The sequence below is a fragment of the Thalia democratica genome, chromosome 5 (genome assembly GCF_965202585.1).
Source record: "Thalia democratica chromosome 5, ktThaDemo2.hap1.1, whole genome shotgun sequence".
Classification (NCBI taxonomy): domain Eukaryota; kingdom Metazoa; phylum Chordata; class Thaliacea; order Salpida; family Salpidae; genus Thalia; species Thalia democratica.
The window spans coordinates 80,377,400-80,403,885 of record NC_139169.1 but is presented as its reverse complement, the minus strand read 5'-3'; the positions used below and the strand labels follow the sequence as shown (position 1 = coordinate 80,403,885).

Here is a 26,486-nt window from a genome sequence, read left to right as displayed (position 1 = left end):
AGATCCAAAAGGACTCCAGACAAAAAGTTTGGTAACTTTATAAAACACTTAAGTGTAGTATAAAAACCAAGTTGTTTAGGAGATTATTTTTTTTATTATAAGTAAAATTAAAAGGTGAACATATTTTAATACTAATAACTTTTAATTAAACAACAAAAAAAAAATTGAACTTTTTTCCCACAATTTGTGGTAACTTTCAAATGTTTAACCAGAGTCAATATGGTATGATCAAGAAACAATGAAAAGGTCATCAAAAGAAATAAACACATGCCCCCTTGGTCAACAGTTGTTTTCAAACTTGTTTGTTTTAACTTTATATTTGTTTTAACTTGCTAATGCAAACAACACAGTGTTACTCATATTGAGAAAAGTTATGGAGCTTTTTTGAAATGTACAGGCTTCTGTGTTTTTGTTAAGACTTATTTAGAAGCTTTTCTAATAAAATAGTCAGAACATTTGAAAATTTAAGCTTTTAACATAATTGAAAGTAACTTCTATTTAGTAAACACAAACATAGTCAATATAGTGAAAACTACTTTGTTTTTCATACTAAGTTTCTAGAGTTTGGAGATCTTATCGTATATAAAGACTTATTCTCAGCAACTTAATTCTGAAAATAATAATTTCTTAAAAGATACAAACTTTAACAGAATTAATAGAAAAGACAGTGAAAAATAACAAGTTGTTTGTTTTATATTAAAATTTGTTTGTTTTATATTAAAATTTGTTTTAAGTAGCACATACAAACAACACTATTTAGTTTAATGGAGAAATAATTTTAAACGTTCTTGTTTATACTAGCTGAAGTGGCTTAAAAAAAGTTTTAAGTTGTAAGGTACCTCTAAAAACTAAAAATTCTTAATTTAATAAAACATCAGGTTATTTGTTTTAATTATTTAATACAAACAAAACAGTATTAGTCATGCTGAGAAATTTAAAGTAACATTCTATCTCCTCAAAAGTTGTTTTAAAGATTTAGTTTGCAAGCATTTTACTTACAACAACAATTGTTGTAAGTTTTTTTGTGACCTTTTGGGCTACTTGACTATAAAAACAAACAAGATTTTGTCTGTCAAAATTTAATTATTGCAGAAAGTTTAATTACAACCACATCCTTTATTTTTATTAAGCCAATAAAAAGTTTTATGGGTGGAAAGTTTTCCTATATAGTTTGTGGTTTAACTATTAAGAACAAGTTTTAATTTTATAAAATGTATAAAAGTTTAAAAAAAAAGTATAAGTTATAATCTTAAATAACAGTCTTAGAAAAACATTGTTATAACTGTTTTAATTTACCTGGTAAAAATATACAACAAAACAATAGATACTATTATCGAAACTAAAAGTTATTATAAAGTTGTGAACAAATTATGTTACTATTACTACTATCAAAAATGGAACTAACAATTATTATTCAAAAAAAGTGAAGTATAAACTAGAAACAAAAAGTTATATTTACACTAAAATATTTATAAAATTTTGGAATGTAATAACATTATATTCATTAAAGCATTAAAAACTTCAGTTCGCAATTTAAGAAAATTAACAAAATTCTTACTATAAAACAAGTCTATTTACACGGAAATATTCTTGAAAAATATGGAATTTATAAACCACAGTAGTTGTAAATGAGCATTAAGAATATAATGAGAAGATTTATTTTTTGTATGAAATATTTTTGGCTGTAATATTTTAAATATAAGTTGTTTTAGTCATACAATTTATAAAGTGTATGACAAATATCTAAGTTTCAGAAGTAATAAATATTTTTATTATTATATAATTTAAAGCAAACAAACAAAAAAAGTAATCAAGTTTATATATAATCTATTTTATACAAAAGCAATATTAATTAAAAAAAAAATCAATAAACAAAAAACTGTGAATCTATTAACCTATAATAATTTCCAAACTAGTTTACTTAAAAAAAAAAAAAATATGTTATAACAAATAAATACTTAACTGTTGTAAAGCTAAAAGTAAGTACTAGTATTGTTATTTACATTTCTAAACTGTTCAAAACAACAACAAACAATAATTTACTTTAGTAACAGTTTAACCTTAACACTAATTAAGTTTAAATATTAGTTTTAATAAACAGCTTTATTCAATGCTATTATTAAGTTATCTTAACTGAGTTAACTCTATTAATATACAAATTACTATGTATTAAGAAAAAATACATACAATCTTAATATCAATTAAGACTTGAAAAAGTCTGAAATTACTTATTAAAGTTCAGTAAAAAAAACTACTAATTTAAACATATATTTGTAACCCAACTAAAACTATTAAAACTTTAATAAACAGCTACTTAAAATAAAACTTATAAAAAAATTTAAACAAACTAGATATTTCATCTAACACAACATATTAATCAAAAAAACTTTCAAAACTGAAAAATCTTTCTTAGATAAAGCAAAAAATTAAGTTTACCCAAGACATGAGCTGAAGCAAACTGATTTAAAAATGTCATCAGCTTAAAAGCACTTGTTCACGAAATCAGTGATGCATGCCGAAATGAGAAATTAACCGACACTTGAAATTATGCGAAATATAATATTTTATTTGAAATAATTGTTTTTGGCATAAATAATTGTGTTTATTTAGTTTTATTTTTTTCAGCGTATAACACTTTGGACTTTTACAAAAGGTTATAAAAGATTTGTATAAAAATTTTAAACATGTATTTTTGATATATAATACATAGAAAGTAAAATGTTTGATTTTGGTTTGTAAAACTATGAAATATAATGCTTTTTGTTAATTTTTTTGTAAAACAAACTTCAATGCTTTCCAAGTGAATGAGATTTTTCGCGCTGAAATAACTGTATTAAAAAAATTCACCTAGTATAATAAGAAGTAAAAATATTTAGCTTTATAAAACAATTTTTGAGACTTAGTAACAACTCTTAGATTTAAAGCTTTTTTAAACATATATTTGTAAAAACTGCTTTAAATTATTTAAACTTTTATATTCTAAATAAAAATTGAAACAAAAATTTAGTATAGTACAAACTTTAATTCAACAATAACTAAAAATAAAGTTTTATTTTAAAACCTTTTTAATAAAACAACTTTAAACTTCAACAAGCGTATACTTAAAAATGTTGTAAAATATTTTGCTTGAAATGTTTGAATTTTTGGTTTTAAACATTTAATTTAAGAATTTAAAAAGTAGACATTGAAAAAGGGTGAAAAGTTGAAACTGAACTGATTGATTGATTTTGAATAAGTTCTATTTGCTGAGGTATTTCAAATAGTTATGGTTTTTTGCACACAACTTATTAATAATCTTTTAAACAGCTGAAATACCAATTTGAAACTTTGTTTTTCCAGTATAAACAGATAATTTTATTACATTTTAAAGACTCAAGCTTTTGAATATTTTTTAATAATGAATAAAACTTTTCTAAAATTAATTTGTTTTGTTTATAAACTTTACTTTACTAAATAACTAATTCTACCAGCTTATGCTAACTAACAAACGAAAAACTTTCAATAATATTAAGTTTCGTTTACGTATAAAACTTTTATGTTTTCAAAGAAAACTTTCGTTTAAAGTGAATTTATCAGTCACGTATTTATACGGAAATCGAATTTTTCCATGTTTTTAATATCTTAATGTGTATTTCATAAGCTTACAATTACGTTAAAAACAAAATACAAATTTTTGTAACACAACTTATATAAGATTAACTTAAATTTTAATTGTTAACAAAGTTTTTTTGAACGCTAAAACCGCAAAATTCACGTAAAGTATTTCGAAACGACTTGTATAATTTTTGAAAGTAATTTTTTTGCTATTTTCCTAGTAAACACATGTAAAAAATAATTCATGACGCATTTCGTATCATTAAATGACTATTTCAAGTAAAATTATATTTTTTAATTAAAACAGTATGCGTTACATAACCTCAACTGAAATAAAACACAACTATACTTTTGTCACAAATTAAACACAAAAATTTCTTGACAAATTTATTCATGCTCAAAATGCCACAAATTCAACAACATTTTCAGTTGGAAATAAATAAATAGTTACATAAAACCAACTGAAATCGTTAAAACTTGCTAATGAATGCAACATTATTTTCGCAAACAAACAAAAACACCTTTTTTATAAAACATATTTTCTAAGGAAATTAAAACACGCTCGAATTCATGTAAATGGTAATAATTTTTTGAGAGAAATTGAAAAAATACTTTTAAAAGCCGCCAACTTTGCTACAGGCGAGAACTTGTAAAAAGCCTTATTCGGTTGTGAAGATGACTTTTTATTGTGACGTCATTATTGAATTTTTTTTTGATAATTTTTGGAATAGAAATAATTTGTGCAGGAATTTTAAGAATTGTTGAAAACATTTTTCTACCTTTTACCAAACTAAAAGCAACAATTAAAAAAAAATATTTTAAAGCATTTTAGTTTTAAAACTTTTTAAATATTCCTACTAACTTTTTCTTAAGTTTATTCGATTAAAAAATATTTAATTATAAAAGAATATTATCAAGATAAAAGACAAGTTATAAAAAAACGTCTGACTCATAAATAATCATTTATTTGTTTTTATCAATATGTTTAACTATGTTAAATATTCAAGATTTGGAAAGGTCTTATAACTTGTTTTTTTTTAATTAAAACTTAGAAAAATTTTCAAAGACTTGAAGAAGTTTTCAGCTAAACCGTTATTTTTGCAAAAACCTAGAAAAACATTTAAGCGGCTACAATTTACTTTGAATAAAAATTTATTGTAATGGTTTTTGTCACAATTTATCTACAAATATATAAGATCGCTAAAAACTTCAAAAAAAAAGTTTGAAATTATTCGTAAACTGAAATTTTCAACGCATATAAATAGTTAACACTTTTTGTCATTTTTAATTTTAAACAAAATAAACTTTATAACGATTAAACATTAAAATCAAAATTTATATTTTTTTAAATTTAAATGTTTTGAAAATTTACGTAAATTTCAACTTGAATTAAAAATAAGTTTTTACATCATGACAAAATAAATAAATTTAAGCCTATAATTGAAAATGACTTTTCTATAAACCCATTATATAGCTGTTTAGAGATTATAAAACTAACAAAAGGTTTTTTATTCGTATAAAAAGGTTATTCTTTGGTATCTAAATCTAATTTAATTGATTTTTTCATTGTACTAAAGTATAACTAAATAACCGATATAATAAATTAATTTAGAAAACATCTTATTAGTTTAAAATAATTATTGAAACCACTTTTAAAGTTTACAATTAGTTACAAAATTTCAAATAGTTAATTTTTTTTATTGTAACAACTATATTGTATATGATAAGTTTTCAACAAAAAATTGAACAATAGTCAGTATTAATAGTATACAAAACTTTTGTAATAATAACTTCCAAACCAAAATACAGATTTTATCAATAAGTATATCAGATAACAGCTTAACCAAGGATATAAAAACACTTATAATATATCTTTCTTATGCGAAAGCACTTGTAATATATACATAATCTTTTTGAAGTAGATACGATATTATTAATCTATTTGAACTGAACTGTAAGTGCTTCAACTTTATCTATGTATAAAACAATGCATTTATTTAGCTTAACATCAATCAACAACTAATCACATTATAACTAATTTGCGTCTAATTAAAAATTATAATCTGTTTTAACTTGTATTGTTATTTTAAGAAAACTTTTAGTTCATTTTACAATACTATTTTAGTTGATCTACTACTAAAACAAACTAATTGAATTATGTTAGAACAAGTTTAGTTTAATTTAATTTATAAATTTTTGAGAATAAAAGCTTTTTAAAACAGTTTTTTAAATTGACATTTGAATTACTTAAACATTTAAGAAACCCAAAAAACATAGTTAAAAAATGGTACTTTTTTCAAAACGATAATTATTAGTAACACATGTTTTTTACCTCTTTTGATTTGTAGAAACATCATCGTTTAATTTAAATCTACAACACATTTATTCTAAAGTTTAAACTTTTAATTACCAATATTGAGTCATTGATAGCGTATTTAAGTGTTTGAAAATGGGAAAAACCAAAATATAACGATTCAAGAAACTTTTTTCAACAGAAATTTTTTTAATGAAAAAAAACTTATTTGATCTTAAATTTTATAGGAAATTTTATGTGAACAGAGAAATAAATGTCAAAAATAAAATTTTAGAAGTTTTATTTAAAAATAATAATTTTTTTGATATTCTATACGTGGTATTAGTTTTCTCTTTAATCAAAAACTTAATTGAACTTTAGATTAAATATTTTAATGCTTACGCTCTAATTAAATTTAAAATTAATTAAAACAAATGAATAATACACGTAAGTTTGTATAAAATAACAATGAAAAAAAATATAAGTAATTATATTTAGTTTATTAGTTTTTTATTAATACTTAATGAATGTTTGTAACAACTAGCAAAGTATGTTTTTACACATAAAATATTTTACACATTTTACAAAAACATATAAATATATTTTGGATAACATATAAATAATTTTTGCTTTATCTATAGGCTACACAAAGATTGCTATTATAAAAACATTTAAAATAGGAATTCAATTTTAACTACTTTGTATAAAGCATGTTACTGAACTATTTTTATACTAAAAGATAAAAATATTATTTTAGTTTTCAAAAAAAAAAAACAAAGTAAAAAATTTAATCGTTGTATAGCGTACTTTTTTTTCTACACAAAATACTAAATTAAATTCGGAAAAATATGCTTAAAAGATTTCAAATATATAGATTATCAAACTTTTTGTAATATATTAACAAGAAAACTCATAAACAAAAGAAGTTATTTGAAAACTAATAGAAAGCATAACGAATATGTTATGCAATAACATTATTATTTCCAAAATAAAATAAAAAACAACGTAATATTACAGAAATGACAATTAAATTACTGAACAATTTGTAAGAAAGTTTAGTAAACTGACATTTCAATTGTTTTAATGACAATTTCATAAGCAACAATTTTTTACGTGTATATAAATTATTTAAAATGTGTAACAGTTTTTATTTCAATTTAAACTTAAAGTCCTTAAAAATTGTTGACTTAAACTTGAAAAGTCGCTTAAATTTTTTTGAGGTTGAATTAACTTTTAAATTTTAAAGATTAATGACCAACCTAGACAGAAAAACTTTTTTTGAATTTATTTAATAATTAATTCTAATCCTAGTTTAAATATTATCTTTAAGACCATTAAATAAATTTATGCATAACTTTCAAAAACTAAAGACATTATATAAGAGTTATGAAGTTTTTGACAGAATAAATTTAAATGCTCCCAAAGTAAAATGATGTCTTAAAAATAGTACAGGCTGTACTAAAAAAATTATATTTGAGTTTTTTCTTAAACATGAATTGAATAGTTACAAAAACTAAGTAAGAATTTTGTTTGTTATACAACAAAAAACTACATTAAAATAAAATGAATTAATTCTTTTAAACATATACTGCATGTAAATAAAAAATTTTAGAAATAAAACTATTGCTTTAAAACTCTAATATTTTAAATATTAATTTTAAAAACAAATAATATGTTTCTAAAAAAGTGTTTCTCCTTTAAAAGTATGTCTATTCATATCTAAAAACCGGTTAATATTATTTTTTTGTGTTGCGATTAAAAGAGAACAAAAAAATAAACACTTAATTCAAGAGCAAATTATATTTAATGAGAAAAATGAATTAGTATGAATAAATATGAAATAACTTCTAAATACCTTAAAGCTAAACAACTTGCACACCAAACATAATTTATTACAAAAAACTACGATTTTTTACATCTATTTAAAACTTTATTAAACTTTAATTTAGTTAAAAACATACTTGCCAAACAATAAATATATAGTTTAAAATAATGAATTTTATGAATAAAGTGACCAAATATTTTTGTAGACGTAATAAGAATGATATGAATTTCATATGAATATTTTTTCTAAACTTTGTTGAACTACTGTTTAATTAAAACTTATTTAACATTAACAAAATACTAAGAATAACTGTTTTTAATATAATAAATATTAGTTGAAAATAATTATTTGGAAAATTAATATACTACTTAATTACAAAAGAAAAAATTTGCTAAAAAACTGTCATTATGTTTAAAACACAAAATTTTATTTGAAACTTTCACTTAAGTAGTCTATTTGACATTGCCTTAAAAATTTAATAAACTTGTTTTTATTAATAATATTTTGTAGTTATTTCAAAACTTTTTTATTTTTTTATCAAACCCTAAAAAACTGAAAAGATTTCTAGAAACTGTTTTATTACACAAACAAGATATTTTTATTAATTTAATTTTTCCTTTATTAATACGAAAGAGTTATGTTTGATTTGAAAGTTTATTTTAAACTATCTGTGATAGGTGAATAAAGCTTCAGTTTCTGAAAAACTTTTGTTAATATAGCGCACAAATCTTTAAAAAACATATTTAAACAGCGTTTTTAAAAAACTAACTTATGATTTGATAAGAACAGCACTATTAAAAAAGAGTTTAATAAAAAGTTATTTATACAAAAAACAATTCTTACCTCTTAACAAATTAAAATATATGTTGGAACAATGAAAAGTTTTTGTAATTTATACTTATGTATTTTAATCTATAAAAAAAAGAAAACAAAACTTACCAAGTGCTTTAGTTTCCGATTTCAAATTTATCACCGAACTTTCATTTTTGTCTATTTTGTCTTTTTTCTGCAAAAAATAGAACAATTTAACCTTTTTTATAAACAAAAAGAAAGCTAATCTTGTTAATTAAATAAGTTACACTGGGAATATTTTAATACTTTATAACATTTTTACAATAAGTAAATGCTAACCATATTTATTGTTGAAAAAAAAGCTTTAAGCTAGAATAAGTATATTTAAATCAAAATAAAAGGTTTAAAAGTTATTATAACTGCTTAAAATAATAAATAAATCAAATATAAGAAATAAATAAACATGCTAAATAACTTGCAGACTTTTTGAAAAATAAAAAATTGACCTTAAATTGAACTTTAAAGTTAGAAGAAATTTAGTAAAAACCACAAACATTTTTTATTTTCTAATAATATTAGTCAAGGTTGGTTGACACTAGGTAATTTTAATTTAAATAATTAATTACTTCAAAACAAATTACTAAAAGCATAATTACTTGCACCTGATATTTTTAGTTATTAACAACATATTTAAAAGCTTTTTATAGCCATAAACTAGCTTGGATCAAAATTTGTTTTTGAAACCTGAAAGTTTTTAAACTGAAAAAATTAATAGATTTTATATTTAGAAACAGCATAAAATTCTTACAAAAATAATGAAACAGAAAACCTAAAAAATAAAGTCTAAAAAAGTTATCAAATCTAATTTCATAAAAATGTTTATCAAACATTCTTCAGTTCTAAACATTATTAAAGTTAAATATAATGTGAGTATTGAAAGCAGCACACTTAAAAAATATATTTATCAATATACATTCACACATGCAAACCTTGCTTTTGTTAGAAATACGGTTGCTAGCATCGCCTAGCGGATATTTTTTACTGGACATTTTCTTCGAAATGAAGCGAATTATGTTCAAACGAGCAGACAGGTTGTTGCTTTCAGACTGTTTGAAAGACTTGCTGTAGTTAGTTTGTTCATTGTTGTTAATAAGCTTGTCTTCAGAAAACTTGTAGTTAGTTTGATTGTTGCTAAGAAGATTATTGTTGTTGTTTAACTTGTCTTGAGTAAGCCTATTATTCATAATATATTTGTGTTGGATTTTGTGCAAAGCTTCTTTGTTTTTATTGTTGTTGTTAATTTTCCTCACAAAATTGTTATTGTTTTGATTGGTTTGACAAACTTTATTATTGTTATTCAGCTTGTCATAAACTGCATTCTTGTTAATTTGCATGCTAAAACATTTGTTCTTATTAGCATTCTTTTCAGTAGCAATATTGTTATTTTGCATATTTTTGTCGTTGTTAGTTGGAAGAATGACTTCAGCAAAATTATTGTTGTTATTGAGCTTATATTGAGCAGTACAGCTGTTAATTTTCATATTTTTATTGATGCTGTTAGTTATTTTGTCAGGCGGCTTTTTGTTAGTTACATTTACTTGTTCATCAACCTAAAATATTAGTATTTGTAAAATATCAAAATAAATAAAACATGTATAAACTTATAAATGTAAAATTAGGTTTCGTTGTTATTATATATCAAACTTTGTTTTACTAATAAGTTGTTTATATTGTTAATATGTTACTACTGATAAACGACCGTTTAAAGCTTTTAGTAAATTTAATATTTCTTATTGAAAGTTAATTTTTTTATAGTTATCAAAAAACTTTATTTAAAAAAGATAAACTGTATTTGAGCGTAAAGGTTTAAAAAAAAAGACATTATAAGTGAAATTTTATTGTTTTGAAGAAAAATAACCACTGTTTGTATTTATTTAAAAAGGGATTTTACAATAAACATTAGTTTACTTTGTTAAGTACAAATAAAATTTATAAATGAATGATATTTAACTAACACTTTCATGTAAACTAACTTTCTAGAATTAATCGTCCTTAAATAGAAAAGTTAGCATTACTATACAATTACAAATTTAATAAAATTATAGAACTAGTTGTTTAATACATTTAACTAATATTTACTTCTACTTGAAGTTCTTTTGTTATTTCCGGTGTTTTTTCTTCTGAAAATGTTACTTCTTTTTCTTTTATTGGTTCTATTTCTGTAACATCTACTTGCTGTTCTTTAATGCTGGTCTCTTCTGCTATATAATTCAAAAATTCATAAGAACATCTCTTTTTTTACGACATAAATTTTACATCTTAAAAATATTTTAAATTACTTATTCGAATTCTAAATTAAACTCGTACTAAAATAATCAACATATTTTTTTTTTAATTATATAAAATAATTAACATTTATGATATTTACACGAAACAAATAATAAATTTTAAGTTTATACCTAAGTATATGTTACTAAATGTTTAATATATTAAATATGATTTTTCATAAATTTATTTTAGATAGAGATTCTCAATATGCAATAAAAAATATATCACTAACATAATGCTACTTTAAAAAAACAATATATGTATATATAACTAAACTAAAAAAGTTACAACTATAAAAAAAGAACTCATAGAAATAAAAATATACATACAAACCAATATAAAATATACTTTATTTAAAGTTGCAAACTTAAAACACAAAATTAGTAAGATTTTTTTGATATTTTGAATATAAGCTTATCATACTTAGAAATTCTCTAAAAAATTAACATTCTTTACTACATTATCTGTTTTCACTGTCTTCAGTACATTAATAGCAAAAAATACTTACTACAGCTTAAAAGACAGTAATTAAATTCGTACATTGTTTAAAATAAAATTTAAATTGTTACAAAAGAATGTTGCTTTGCTAACTAAAGTTAAATGTCACAACAATTTATAAACAATATTTTGAACAATCAATATGCCAATTATTCTCACGTCATAATACTATTGCCAATAATACAAAATGTTTGCAGATATTAAAATATTTGCAGTAGTTGTACTAAAAATATTTGTTATTTTTTTTTTTAATATAAGTTAAGAACACATTGTAAAATAAAAACAACAAAACTTACTTTAAGAATCGATAAATTTAACGTTTGTTTTTTCATAAAATATTCATGCTTCTTATAACATGTTGTTTTTATGATAAATCAATTAAAACGTTTGAAATACAGGTTTCTAACATGAGTAATTGTATTGACATTTGTTAAAATATTTGTTTTCAAATTGCTTCGGCATTTATAAAAAGAAAAGTATGACCTTAAAAAAAACATTTTATTTTTCGGAACAAAACAACTTTATTTACTTTTATGCTTTACAAAAACTCTAACTTATTGAAAAGATTAAAGTTTTACTACCAGATCATAAATCAAAAAATTCTAAGAAAAATCTTTATTAAAATAAAGCTTAGAAAGATGAAATTCTACTTCCTATATTAAAACTTTACACAATAAGGTAACATTTTAAACTCGTAAAAAATTGAATGGAACATTAAAAGATTAAATTGCTTGCATTTTTGCGGAATTTCTCAATTTAAAAGTTTTATCGTTTGTTTAAGATTTTAAAAGGCAAATATAAATGCACTTTAGCAATTGTAAGAAGCATAACTAAAATATTTTTATCTACTTAGTAAATATTGCATCAAATTTTATATTTTCAAATATTAGGTATTTTAACATATTTTCAATTTTTTACGTTTAAAAAATAATCTTTACAAAAATTATCAGTTTAATTTTTATAACATTTAATTTTTGAAGTTTCAATACAGCGATACACTCCTATAGTAATCTATAAGGGATTTTCAGTTGTTAAAAAAATCTGAAAATGTTTTGAACAAACATTTAAATTAATTTTAAATATGTTTAACTTCTACTGAAAATATTTAATCGTGTTTTCATTTAAAGTCTGTTAAACAAGTATAATTTATAGTTTAAAATGTATTTTGTAAGATTAATCATTCAATACTTACTATTTAAAAACATCGAAAATTAATTAATAGAAGTTTTCTTAAGTATAAAAGTTTAAATAGTATGACTATCGTTACATAAGTAGCTAAAGTTTGTTTATTTTTTCTCTTTATTCTAAATCAAATAAATGACTTTGAAATGTTTACTTTCGATTTTTAATCAAATATTTACAATTAAATAAAATAAATAAAGATAACATCTATTTTGTAATTCGTTTAAAAAAATTACGTTTTAAAGTAAGTTGATAAGTATATTAAAGTTTAACATATGTCACATATTTTTGAAAAAAATAAAACCTAACAAAGAATTAAAACTTTAATTACTTTAACTGGTACAATTTGCTATTTTATTTAAAAACCAGTTCAAGTATATTTTCAAACTGAAAATTTAATGATTAATTTCTTTAAATTAACGTTTATTTTGAAAACCGTTGAACAAAATGTTTTTTTTGGAAAAAAATGTTGTAATAGCTGGCTAAATTAGTTTTTAACTTGAAATTAATAGCTCGCATAACTAAAATATCATAATAATCTGCAAGAAAATAATCTTTTTTTGCAGGCAAATATCATTAAATTCTAATAAGTACATTTAAAAATATTTTTTCATAATGGTAGCTTTATGAAGCTAGTGTTAAATAATTTGACCTGATATAATTTTATAAAAATAGTATCTATTTCAAAATAGCATTGCCTATAAATACCACTAACTTGAAATTGATTATATTATATATAAAACTGGTTTGTTATTATGTACTGACTTAAATATTAAAACTACTATGGCTACATGGTTTAACTTTAATAAAAGCTTAGCAATAAACATTCTATAAAAAAATACCTTTTTTGTTGTTCAAAAACCACAAGTAAAATTAATTCTTACATGTTGTTTCAATTAAAAATCTAATTCTAAAGAAATACAGTTAATTTTTAAATAAGCTTATAGTTAGTTTTTAAACTTAAGGAATTAGTTATTAACTTATTAAAACATAAGGTTTATTTTAACAAAAACGGACATTAGGATTTATTTATTTTTTTAAATAGTCAAAATATTTCGTAAATGTAAAAATGGTTCAACTTATTTATAAAATTTTAAAATACAACTACTAAATTCATGTTTAAAAACAGTCATTTTTAGTCATATATTTTCTTAATTTTTATTAATTTCATTATTAGCTGCTTTATTTTAGGTAAAAGTTTGATTGAAATAAACTAAGATTTATTTCTAACAGTTTAGAATTATAAATTTGTTAAAACAAAACTGTACATACGTAAACTGATAAATCACAGTCGAACAAAAAAGTTTTAAAGTAAAAGTTAAAGAGTTTAAAAAATTTATTAGATATTTAGTTTATATTAAATTTAAAAGTTCAGAATAATATCTAACATTTACTAAAAACACTCTACTCAACCAAAATAAATCACAAACATAAAATATCAAAAACAAATACAAAACGCTTAAGTAATAAATAAAAAGGCAAATTGCTCCAAATAGACATACAACTATCATAATAATGACCCATTTGTAAAGAATTAGATATAAAACACAACAAATGTGTACGTTTTTTGTTTTAATGATAACTTTTCGAACTATTATTACTATAATTTCAGCAATTTGGCAAGATAAACTATCTGTTGAAAACAAAAACATGCAACTTTTATTTTTTATTCAAATTTTACAACTATTTAAGTAAACTTTAAAAAAAAATCAAAAAAACATGCTTTTAAATACTAAGACTAAAATTCATGAAACTATTTCATGTTAGAATCTATAGGATGACACATTAATTGTTGGGAAAATATTTTAACATCGATAAAAACACAAAATGAATTTAGAATGACGTTATTGTTTTCAACTTTATGTTTCAAAGTTTTAACGAATATTTTCAAAGTATTTACAAAATAGAGACTTAAAGGTATAAGAGGGACTTATTAATTAATAGAGCTATTATTCATATTATTTATGATAATATATTGTTTTTAAAACTCATATAAATAAGTAAAGAAAAAAATTAAACTAAATATTAATTGAAGAACCAAAGATTACTAAAATGTATTAAAAAAGTTATTGCAAAATTTCAGTTTTCATTGAAGATTCAATATTTTAATTTATTTGATTTGTATAAAACTTATTTAAAAGAAGATAAACAAATATTTTCGTTTATTTAACATTTTCTCACATTTTGAAATACATGTATCATTTAAATTTATTTTTGACTTTGAAAACAAACATTAAAAATCTAAATGACAAAACAAATACAATGTTTTATGCTGAAACAAAATTATAGTAAAATTTAATATTATGGGAACAGTTTTAAAAGAAAAGAAAAAGTTAATAAAATAAAAAACCACTATTGCCTAAAACTTTAACGTTTATATACATTAATTGCACCTTAAAATTATTAACAAACTAAAAATAAAAAACTAACTACTTAATATTTTATAAAGTTTCTTTATTAGTATTATTATTGAGATATTTAGTTTTTTAAAAGCCTTTCAAAATAAAACTTATACTCTTTTTAATGATGAAAAAAGTCTTTTTTACTTAGTTGTATTATCAATTTACTTTTTATTTTAATCATTATTTTAATTTTTATTTAAGTTGCCTTGAACTGTTTTGTTACATTTTAAATAACCTAGTTTTATTGTATCGTTAAATGTACAAAATTTATAAAAACAAACCAATTTTAAAGTAATTGTTTACTAAGATTAAATCTATTTAATTAAAATTGTAAACCAGTTTTATAACTATAAATATTGACATGATATAAAAGTACATAAGTAATTACAGTACATAAAAATAAAGGATGCTTTATTATTTAACAAACAACAAAATAAACAGCATTTAAACAAAAGTAATTTGGTTTTATATATTACTGAGATTTTTATGAGTTGATAGGAATATTTAATGGCATTTAATTCAATATATCAGATAAAACTAAACTTACAATGCCACATAAAAAAACATATACATCTAAACTAAATTGAACACATAAACAAGATAAAATTAACAATTTACTCAGCGTACATAAACTTGTTAGCTAAAATACTTACTACAAGCTTAAATTAAATTTTTATTTTCTAAACTTAATACAATAAACATAGACACTGCCTAACCAGCGGTTCTTAATCTTTTTTCACGTTTTGCCCCTTTTTGGAAGGTTATTACCAAATTTACCCCTAATATACAGATTAATGTTTTAAAAACTAGATATTTTAACTTTTTGCTTACTAAATATAAAAAATCCTAAAACTTAACAAGTTTATTAAACTTTAAAAAAAATTACAGTTAAGTACTAATTTATAAAATAAGAGTATTATTTATAAAAATTAACATACATAAATTTTAATTAAAAAAATTACACCCTACAATAAGGGAATTTACCCCTATTGGTAAATTTACCCCAGGTAAAGAATCTGTAAGAAAACAAAATTACCATTATATTTCTACAAAAAACCCGTAAACTACTTTCAAATAAAGTTATACAGAGTAGAACGAATCATATAATGACAGCAAATATGTTGTGAAATAATTTACAATACTTTAGTAAGATATGAGAGCAATTTAAAACAATAAAATTGCTCTAAATATGCATGCAAATATCAAAATAATAGTCCATTAACAAACTATCAAATATAAGTTTTAAAATGTTTTTACTTCTATTGAAAATTTTAAGATCATTACTACTTTTATAAAAATAAGACTTTATTGCTCATTACACTTTAGACAAATAAAATTTTAAGGTCATTATTTGATGCAAATATCTATTAGATGCAACATTATTATGTGAAAAATCATGCAGAAAACATTAAAAACATAAAAAACAATATAATTTAATTGCGATACAATTTAGCAACGCATATAAACAAAAAAAGATAAAACAATATGTCAAATGAATTACGTGAATATTCATACAATTATTATTAAAAACATGTCAACAAAAATTAAACTAATATTGTTTTCATTAAAATTCAATTTGGTAATGCATATAAGCATAAAAAGTCATGTAAATAATACAAAACGACAAATTAATTGTTTGAAATTTCACGGTGACATTTTTACAGGCTTTATATCAGCACAGTTTAAACAGTAACACGTAAACAATTTAAAACACCAATATAAAAAAAATACAATATGACAAAGTAATTATGTGAAATTGCACGAAATACCAGTAAATTGCTTACAAAGTAGTTCGAATGGGTTCAGAACTTTACCGGGATTACTTTAATGAACTTGTAAGCAATTTAATGTTAACGCATCAGTAATTGTTTTGTAAACATTTCAGTTAATTTCACGCAGAAGTTTTAACCTTTTTTCGAACAAAATTTCATGTTTTTGCTTTATTATTATTTAGATTTTTTTTTAGTGATTTATAGTTTGAACTTTTGTTATGAACGAATTAAAAGTGCTCAATCATCAATAATAATTATTCTTTTACGCTCTTAATAAATAAATAGTTAAAGTTAAAACTTATTTTGTAAGTTGGGGGTAAATTTGGTAATAGTCTCCCAAAAAGGGGTAAAACATGAAAAAAAGTTTAAGAACCGCTGTTATAGAAAGTGTTGTATTTTATTTGTTATCATTATTGAGTTATCATGATTATCTTACGCTAAGAAATGATATTCTTAAACTTACATAGAAAAATAATTTTATTAATAGCCTTCTTAATTGGTCGTTGTTCTAAAATCATAACTTTTTTTTTATAATTTCACGGTTTGATTTAGAGTGTATTTTATGTTTGAAACTTCTTTCAGCAATTTTAAAATTACTTATAAATTTTTATCATTAAAATTCTCAAATATTAATATTATACTTTATTAAAATCTCGGTGGCTTCATTTGATTTATAAATTTTATGAAAAAATAAATCATTTTAAATTTAGTAGTTTTCAAATTGACTCATATTGTAAAAGTGTTGAAGCATAATGGATAAACTTTTGTGTGAGATATTTTTTAATATTTATGTTAAGTTTCCGCCACTTAAGTATGCACTTATTGCTTTTATTTCAAAACATAAGTACGTTCTTATTCAAGTAAAATAATTTTTGTCTTTTACTAAAATTTTAAAGTCATATTGAATTGGTAATAGTTCTTTATAACTTTATATTTATCAAAAAAAAGGAACTAACTAGACTTGAGAAAATATGTCAAAGTAATAATTTAATTTGCTTTGCAAATCAATTAATTTTGTTGTGAAATAACTTGGAATAACGCAATGTTAGTTTTTAGTCAAATACAACTAATAAATCATGTGGGAATGTCTCGTGATGTCATAAAGAACACAGATTCAAACTAATCCAAGCAGTTAGGAGAATAACTACTTATGATGTCATAAAAATGATTGATTACAACAGAAGGATTTTTTAAATTTTTATGTGTTTCTTATTTATCAAATATATGCATTTTTAAATACTGTTTTAAATTTGTTATTATAAAATGAAAAACTTCTACTTAATCTTTAAATTTTTAAAATATCTTTTAAATAAATAATAAATCAATAATAGTGTTGTAAATCTAGATTAATTTATAAAATCTTAGATATTTACAATCAGTTTATAAAAATAGAATTTTTAAGGCTATGTAAAAGTTTATTTTTTATAAAGTAAGACCTATAATGATATTTTACTTTTATCAGTAATATCTAAATTCAATTTATTCACAAAGAAACTAATCTTAACTTAAAAGCAAATGACAATAATCAAATGTTATATCGTATTTTTAAAAAATGTTAAATATTTTTCAATGATAAATAACCACATTCTGAACTTAATAATAGTAATATGATAGTAGAATACAATTATATGGTGATTAACGAATTCAAAAAATACTGAATAAAGATCTCAAAAACAGATAAGTTACAAAATGCACTAAAAAAGCTTCAGATTACAGATTATTCATCAAAAGAAACCACAAACAGTAAAAAATTTAAACATTTTCAAAGAGTTTAATTTATCAAACTGACTTATCTTATTAAGACTTATTATAATATTAGATTGGGTATTTGCACCTATAATCAAACATCAATCTAAAATTTTACCTGTAAATATTTAAACCACAGCATTAAGGTTACCAAACAATAAACTTTTGTTATCTCAAAGTAACAGTTAAACTTTTTATTCTTATTTTTTATTTCTATACTTGAAATGCGTAAATAGTCATAATTTGATGAACCACAGTTTTTTTACAAATCAAAAAGTCATCCAAACAATTGATACTTTGTCATATAGGTTGAAAAAGTCGTAATTATAAACTTTTTCTTGTTTGTAAACATTTTACGGAGACATTTAAGAGGAAATGTTTTTATAACCATAACTTTCACAAATTTATACTAGACAAAAAGACAAGCGCAAACTTATCAAAACAAAAACCTTTTGTTGTTATTAAATGCGTGTTTGCCTTTTAATTTATTTTACTTTTATAAGTTTTTTTTTTGAAACTGATAGGATAGAATCTTACCGATAACTTATTGTACAGGCATCATAGTATTTAAATTGTAAATGTACAAAAAATTAAATTCTTACAAATTACAACTTTAGACTATTTTTTGAAGAAATTTTTTTAAGTTTAATCATTACTTTATGTTGTATATAATTATTTATAAAGTAATAACCAAATACTAAGAAACTTATTAGATGTACTTGATTTTTAAGGATAATAGAAATAAAATTAACTTGGCAAGTATAGAGGTCTTCTATAGGGGTAAAAAATAGCAAAGTTTAAGTCGGCAGGTCAGATTTACTAGAAAACTCTAAAATGGGCTGCACAGTTTAAAAAATTTTTATTACAAAAGTTAAAAAAAGAAGATCAAAATATAAATTAAATAATAATTTAATAGTTAAATGTTATAAACTAAGAAATAAACTAACAGCACAATACAAATTGTTTTTAATCAAAAAACCTAAAATTTTGCAAAAAGACAAATTAAAAACATACTATTGTGTTTTAATAAATTGTTTTAAATTAAATTAGTTTATAAGACTAAAAAATATTTTGAACGGAAACCTGTACATAACCTTAAGTTTTCCGAAGTTTTAACAAAATACAAACCAAATGCAGAGAATTGTGCAAACAAAGACTTTTTGTTGTTATAAGACTCGACATACTGACATAATTGCTATTTATTTTGATTATAATTGATTGCTTCTTATTTAATAAGCTTTTTAAAATATTTCTTATATTCGTAAACAATGACAGTTTTCAAAAAAACGTGATCTTTAACGTAATTTTAATAAAAATATTCTATTATCATATGTCTTCGCCTGGAGCGTAATATTTTACAACTAACTTTTACCAGCCATTGTTGTAGGTATTATGACGTCATAATAGCTGTTAGAAAGCACCTCCTGGGCGACCTGGGATGCGAAGTTCAGATAGTCATTGTTTGGTACCTTGAAAATAAAACAGAATAACAAAAGTGTAAACATTAATATATAATAAAATGCTTCTTCACAAAACATACGTTAAATAAAAACAGTTAAAAATTTTATTTAAATTTAAAAGTTCAAAGCAGAACACTATATTTTTTATACTGTGGATGAAAATATATTTCTCATACTTCTGAAATTTTGAAAATATATGTTAATAAAATTTTATTGCAGTAATTTAAGAAAATATTTTGCATAGTAAAAAATTAAGATTTATTTCAGACAAACTGATTCCGATTTTGTTATTATTTGTTAGAAATTAAAAAAATATTTTAAGGACTTTTAACTTAAAAACACTGGGCTCCTAGCAAATTGTTGTTTTTAAGCTTTATAGAATTTAGTTTATTGAAAATTTCAATCAACACATTAACTGTTTGTTGAATTTTTTTTTTGCAAATATTTTGTATTTTAAAGAAGATAAATAGCTTTTTAGGATTACATGTTTCATTCTTTTTTATTTATATTGAACTTTATTTAAAAATAGACTAAAAACTTCACCCACAAAGTATTCGATGTATTTAAAAGATTTTTTTGTAAATGTGAATATTAATTAGGAATTTGGAATTTAAAAGTTTTTATGTTGGGTACATTAAAAATATTCTTTTTTATAACATACATCAGTTTAAAAACAAAACATACTTTAAAATGTAATGAATAAAGTTTCTTTAATGACCATATTGTCTTATCTTAAATGTTTTTTATAAGTAACGTTAGGGGAGTCAATTGTTTGTTTAAAAGCAGTGAATTCATCAAAACAATAATTTCAAATGTGATCAAATATCATTTAATTAAAAGCTTAAGTCAGAGTTTTAGATTTTATTATAATTAAAGTATAATTATCGTATTTTAGGTTAAAAAAACAAGAAATTATGTTAAAAGTATTGAAAAAAAAGTTTTAAATAACATTGTTATTATACTTGGAAAAAATTAAACATGTATAAATAAGTTTAATTTGTACAAGTTCTTTGATTTTTTAAAATTTAGTACAGCAACACTGTATAGAATAAGAAAGAAATATTTAAAAGAAAAGTTATTTAGCTTCAAACTAATCCTGTTAACTAGTTAAACTAGTTTCAAAGTTACAAAATCTTGTTAACATAAAAAGATCAAACAAAAGATTTAAGTTGAGATAACAAAACAAGAATAACTTTATTTACAAGATAAATCAAACGTAAATAAAAATGCAGCTTTCTTAAAACTACCAAACATTTACAAGTGCTTCTTTGAAGTAAATTAGATTAAACTTGAGTTTTTTAGATTAACCTTGAAATTGTAGATATAGTATAAGATTATAAAGTTGAAACTTATCTTAACAAAACATTACTTGTACTAATTTTTTGCTTTTAAAATATTTGACTCTTTAAACTTGTTTTTAATGCTAGTACTTTTATAACAGCAAAAAATGATTGATAAAAAAAGTCTTTTGTATGTGAAACATAAATGTTAAAAAGTAACTTTGCCTTTTTGGATTTCATAACTGAAAATTATTTAAGTTTTAATTTTTCTTATAACATTAAAAAACTAGTAAATTTATTTAGAAAAAAATAAACATTATAAACCTAATATTTTTGTGATTAATAAATCAAAAACTTATTTGATTACTTTTAAAATGAAAGTTTGGACATTTGAAAATCCTAATTAAAACTTCAATTAAACTACCAAAAGGAATTATGAAAATAACTTCTAAAAGTAATTACTAAAGTTAATAATTGATATATTGTAATAAAATAAATATAAATTATTTTAATTAGTTTTACAAGTTAACTTTTTTTTTAAGTTTAAAAAAAATGTTTAGTTACATGTAAACGCAAACTCAATTGTAGATAATTTACAAAAAATAATAAACTAATGTCAAACTAAGTTAAAGTTTGATGTGTGTTTAATCAGATAAAAACAGATTACATTTTTGTTATACTCTCATAACCTTAGTTGTATACAAAATAAACAAAATTTAATGCAAACAAATAAAAAATAAAACCATTTCCAACTCAAATTAAACACTGTACTATAATTCTATAAAGAAGATAAATTTTTATACATAATTACTCCAACTAAAAACTTATAATAGTAATCATAGCAATTAAAATAAAATTGAAATTCATCTTATTAAGTTTAAATAAACTTCATTCCAAATTCATATAAAAAAATCTTTAAAGAGATTGTACTAAGTTAAATTAAAAAACAATCATGTTAAACGTAAACGCCCTTACTTGGCCTTATGTATTTAGCATAAGGTTAATTTCAAACTTTACAAGGATTTAATATCGAAGCCTAACAAGAATTTTGTAACCAAAACTCGAATTGCTAACATCAAACTTGTGTAACATTTAACTATTTTCGAGTAAATTTATCATTATAGTTCATTATAGCCTTTTTTATGAAATTTTGCTTTTATGTAAAGGCTTTAAATTTTATGAAGCATAGATATTTGTAGCTAAAAAATTTTTTTTTTAATTACTATACCTACTTGTAAAATAATTTCAATTATCAAGCAAATTAAAAAATAAGTTAGTAGTGTAGAACAATAATTTCTGATATAAGTTACAAGATAAGTTACAAAAATACAAACTTAAACTAAATATACTTTGTTATCTTACAAAGTTAAACGTATTCATCTATAAAATTTCGATTGTAAAGTAGTTAATTGTGTTTAAAATAAGAGAACTTTTTGTTCAAAGTAAACTCAAGGGCTCTTAAATAACAATTGTTTAAAAAACACAATAGATTAGAAATAAATTTTAAGAAAGGCGTTAAAGTAGATTTAGTATATTTGGCAAAATTGTTATAAACTAACCAAAATTTTTGCTGTTTATTGAGTTTGAAATATTATTTCTAAAAATTTTTTCTAAATGTAACTTTTAAAAATCGATATTGAGTGAACAAATTAATTAAAGTTTAATTTACCAACTTCTGATCTAAAACTCTTTAAATATCTAAAAACCAGTTGAAGTAACAAAATCGTTGTAAAATATGATCATATATCTAAATTGTTTTATATTAATTTTTTTTAGTATACAAATTGCATGATTTTATTCAAACTACTATAAGAATAATTTTAGCCAATTAAACATCTTTAGCAAACTATATGTTGATATGAATTGCGAAACTTAGTTTAGAAAAGTTTTTTGTTCTCGATATACTTCAGTGCACTTATACACTTCAGATTAAAAATAAACTTTACAAAAAAATTAGCTATAAACTTTAAACTCTAAAAAAAGCCAATTTACGTTTAAACTTATCAAAACATTTGTTAAAACTTAGTAGCAAAGTATTTAAAAATTTCACAACAAAAATATAGTTTAGGTATACTTTTTAGTTCCAAAGAATAATTAAAATAAAAATCAGGTTAATAGTTCTTTTTATTTTTTTATTAATTGTTTCAAACTAAGTAGCATAATGTGAGTGACATAATTTAAATAATTAATAAATATCTAAAAATCTTAAAAACTTGATTTGCGGTTAGCCACTAATACTCTACCTTGGCATGTTTGTACCGAATGATTACAATTAGTTTTTTGTAACATTTGAATTATATTTATAAGAAACATTTTGACTTTAAACCTGACTAGAAAAGAAAAAGTGTGTTTGATTTAAAAAACACACAATTAAAACAAAAAATAAATTACGATATAAAACTTTCAAAAAAAGTTAAGTTTTGTGAGCATCTTTAAAAACAACATTTTTCATAATAAATAAAAAACATATGAGTGAAGCATACAAGACTTTTCAAGTAAACTGAACTGCATAACAATTTATTTATATTAATCGAAAATGTTCGTTTAATTATTACAGCTGCTTAATTAATTAAGAACCGCTTTTCACAGTTGAAAACTATTATAGTTTAAAACTTTTATGTTAAGCTAATAAGCAGTTTTTAAACAACTAAAAGTTTGATTATTTTCGAATACAAACAAACAACTAAAATAATATTTAAAAAAAAAAATAAATAAAACATTATAAGTGGCAAACCTTTTGATTATTGATTGATAAATCGTTTTCACAGTTTTGTAGAGTATCTAAAATGAAATAAAATTATTGCAAAAATACAGAAGAAATAAAATACAAATCACTAGACTTATATAAAGGAAACATGGTTATTTTATATTAGTATAAAAATGTTTGAGTAACTTTAAAATCAAAAATCAATTAGAAGGTTAATAGTTAAAAAACTGTTTCAAATGTAGTAACCAAATTTTATATAAAAATGTTAGTAAGTTTTTAACTTAAAACATAAATAACTAAGTAACTTGTAAGCTAAGAAGAATTTATAAGCACTATAAAAACTATTTTTATTATTTGAACAAATTTATAATAATATAACAATAAAAACAAATCTAAGTTCATTTTAACCTTTAAAAAATTACTAATACTTTATATATCTTGAAAATCCAACTGTTTTAATTCCAAAACAATAAAAGTAAACATTTTTGATACATTTCAACCTTAAAAAACAGTTTTTTTTGATAAAAATCAAAATCATTTAAATTATATTAAATTAAAAACTATTTATAGTAATTTTGTGAGAAATTAATTTTTTAATTAAAAATTTTGTTCAAATCAAACTCAAGTACACTTGGATAACAACTACTTCAAAAGTTTCAGTAATTATGAATTATTTTCTAAAAAAGCTTTAAATAGTTATCAAAAATATCAACTTAAATTTATTTCAATTAAAATCAAAACAAAACTTTTCTCACTTTTTAAATTACATTTAAATTCTCTATATTTATAATCTTGGTTTTCAATTAAATAATTACAGTTAGTAAATCAAAATTTAAGCTGATAAGTTTACAACATTTGTTCTGTCAAAATCTATAATAGTAATTATGTAAACTTCTTACCATCTTTTCCAGTTAATGTTTTGATTTGGTTGTTTATTTTCCTTGGTTTTGGTACTGGAGGTATCTCTAAATGTATTGATTCAACTTAGTTAGTGAAATCATTTGCAAACGTTGAAGTAAAAAACATAAACAAAATGTATAGAGTTAATAAAACGTAAACAAGAAAAGTGTTAAGTTATTTTAAAAGTGTTGTAAGTCTCAACTAACAAAAAACGTGAATTTAAAGATATATCAAAAATCAATACTTAATCAAACTTTTCTTTTTATGATAATATGTGATAGTTATAAAATAGCCAGGTTAAGTTATACTGTTTTATAAAAAAGATTAAATTTTATTTCAATAACTATAAAAATAAACAGTACAAACAATATTAATGGTTTCTACTCTTTTAAGCAAAAAGGTCAACCTGAATATATAGTAGTTAAAGTAATTAAAAAAGTATTAAGAGCTGTTATATGAAAAATCTGAAAAAATGATAATTGACCAAACTTGAATACTTAAAAATATATAATAAAAACAAAAAATCTAATGTTTTAGAACAAGAAAACATATTTTTTTTAAATAAAACTGATTTCAAAGTCACAAAAACTACCCTTATGCTTCAGAAAAAAATTCAAAATAGCCAAAGTTGGCCTAGCTTTTATATAACTGTTCATACTCTGAACATTTTACAATACAATCAGTACTTAATGGCCATTCTTAAAAATACAGTTCAATGTTCAGGAACTTCAATAATATAAAATAAAAACCTTTCAAGGCAGTTTCATCAGATGAACTCAACTGTTTTCTCTTTCTTGGCGTAGGAAGAGGAACTTCATCTGTTGAAATTATTAAGTCTAATGACAATAAACATGCAAAATGTAATATAGTAAATTAACTATGTTTCATTTTAATTCATAAGTTTTAATACAACTCATGAAATTTTATAAGAATGAAAAAAGCATAAATATATAAAGTCAGATTTTAAAATATACTAATGAATAAAACAAATTATTTAGTATAAATTTAATAAAATCAAAACAAATAGATCTAATATACCATAGTTATATACTCATTTAAAATAATTTTGTTCACAAGCTATTATTTTTTGAATTTATACAAAAGTGAGTACAAAAGTAAACTTGAACTTTTCATCTTTTATTCAAGTTACTTGTTTATAAACATTAAATACTTGTATATTTTTTTAATTAAAACAAAAGTTTGTTTCTTTATTTTTTAAAAAAGCTTTCAGTTTATAGGATAAAAATCATATACAGCTTAAAAATTTAATAAACTTTGCATAAACTATTAAACATTAAATATTTTTTTAAATACAAAAGTATATCCAAAAATTTTGAAAAGCTTTAAAAAATTAGTATAATGGAAATAAAAATCAAACAGCACTTACTTTTGATTAAATTTTCAGTTAGAATATTTGATTCCATGGTATTCTAGAATAAATCACCAAAAAAAATTGATTATAAATAAATGTGTGAATATAACATGATCAGTTTGAATTTCTCAATTGAAATACTTTTTCCCATCAAAATTGTTTATTTTGAAACTACGGATAAACCTAGTGGATAAAAAATATATTACTTTATAAAACTCTATAATTAGAAAGTAATTGGCTGAAGTGTTACAAGTCTGAAAGCAATGCCAAATTGAAAAAAAGTAAATCGGTAAGTCAGCAAAGTAGTTTATAAACTTTATATAATTTTAATTGAT

The 26,486-nt window shown here is 21.3% G+C and overlaps 1 protein-coding gene across 4 annotated transcripts in view; it reads right to left on the bottom strand.

Moving 5' to 3' along the window:
* LOC145837206 (uncharacterized) overlaps positions 1-26,277 on the bottom strand; it is a 51,979-nt gene extending 25,702 nt beyond the window's left edge. For 2 of the 4 annotated variants that reach the window (XR_014369930.1, XM_082944978.1), the window contains exons 1-8: positions 26,167-26,277; positions 25,529-25,597; positions 24,779-24,844; positions 23,907-23,953; positions 19,799-19,901; positions 10,644-10,765; positions 9,494-10,114; positions 8,652-8,718 (exon numbers count right to left, since the gene is read on the bottom strand). Coding sequence is in view for 3 of the 4 variants with exons in the window: in XM_082944978.1 (XP_082801104.1) it covers positions 8,652-8,718; positions 9,494-10,114; positions 10,644-10,765; positions 19,799-19,901; positions 23,907-23,953; positions 24,779-24,844; positions 25,529-25,597; positions 26,167-26,203 (1,132 nt within the window). In the remaining variant the exon portion in view is untranslated. The remainder of the gene's footprint in view (positions 1-8,651; positions 8,719-9,493; positions 10,115-10,643; positions 10,766-19,798; positions 19,902-23,906; positions 23,954-24,778; positions 24,845-25,528; positions 25,598-26,166) is intronic. The other 2 variants (XM_082944979.1, XM_082944980.1) reach the window with 2 other exon arrangements.
* Between the last annotated feature and the right edge of the window lie 209 nt (positions 26,278-26,486).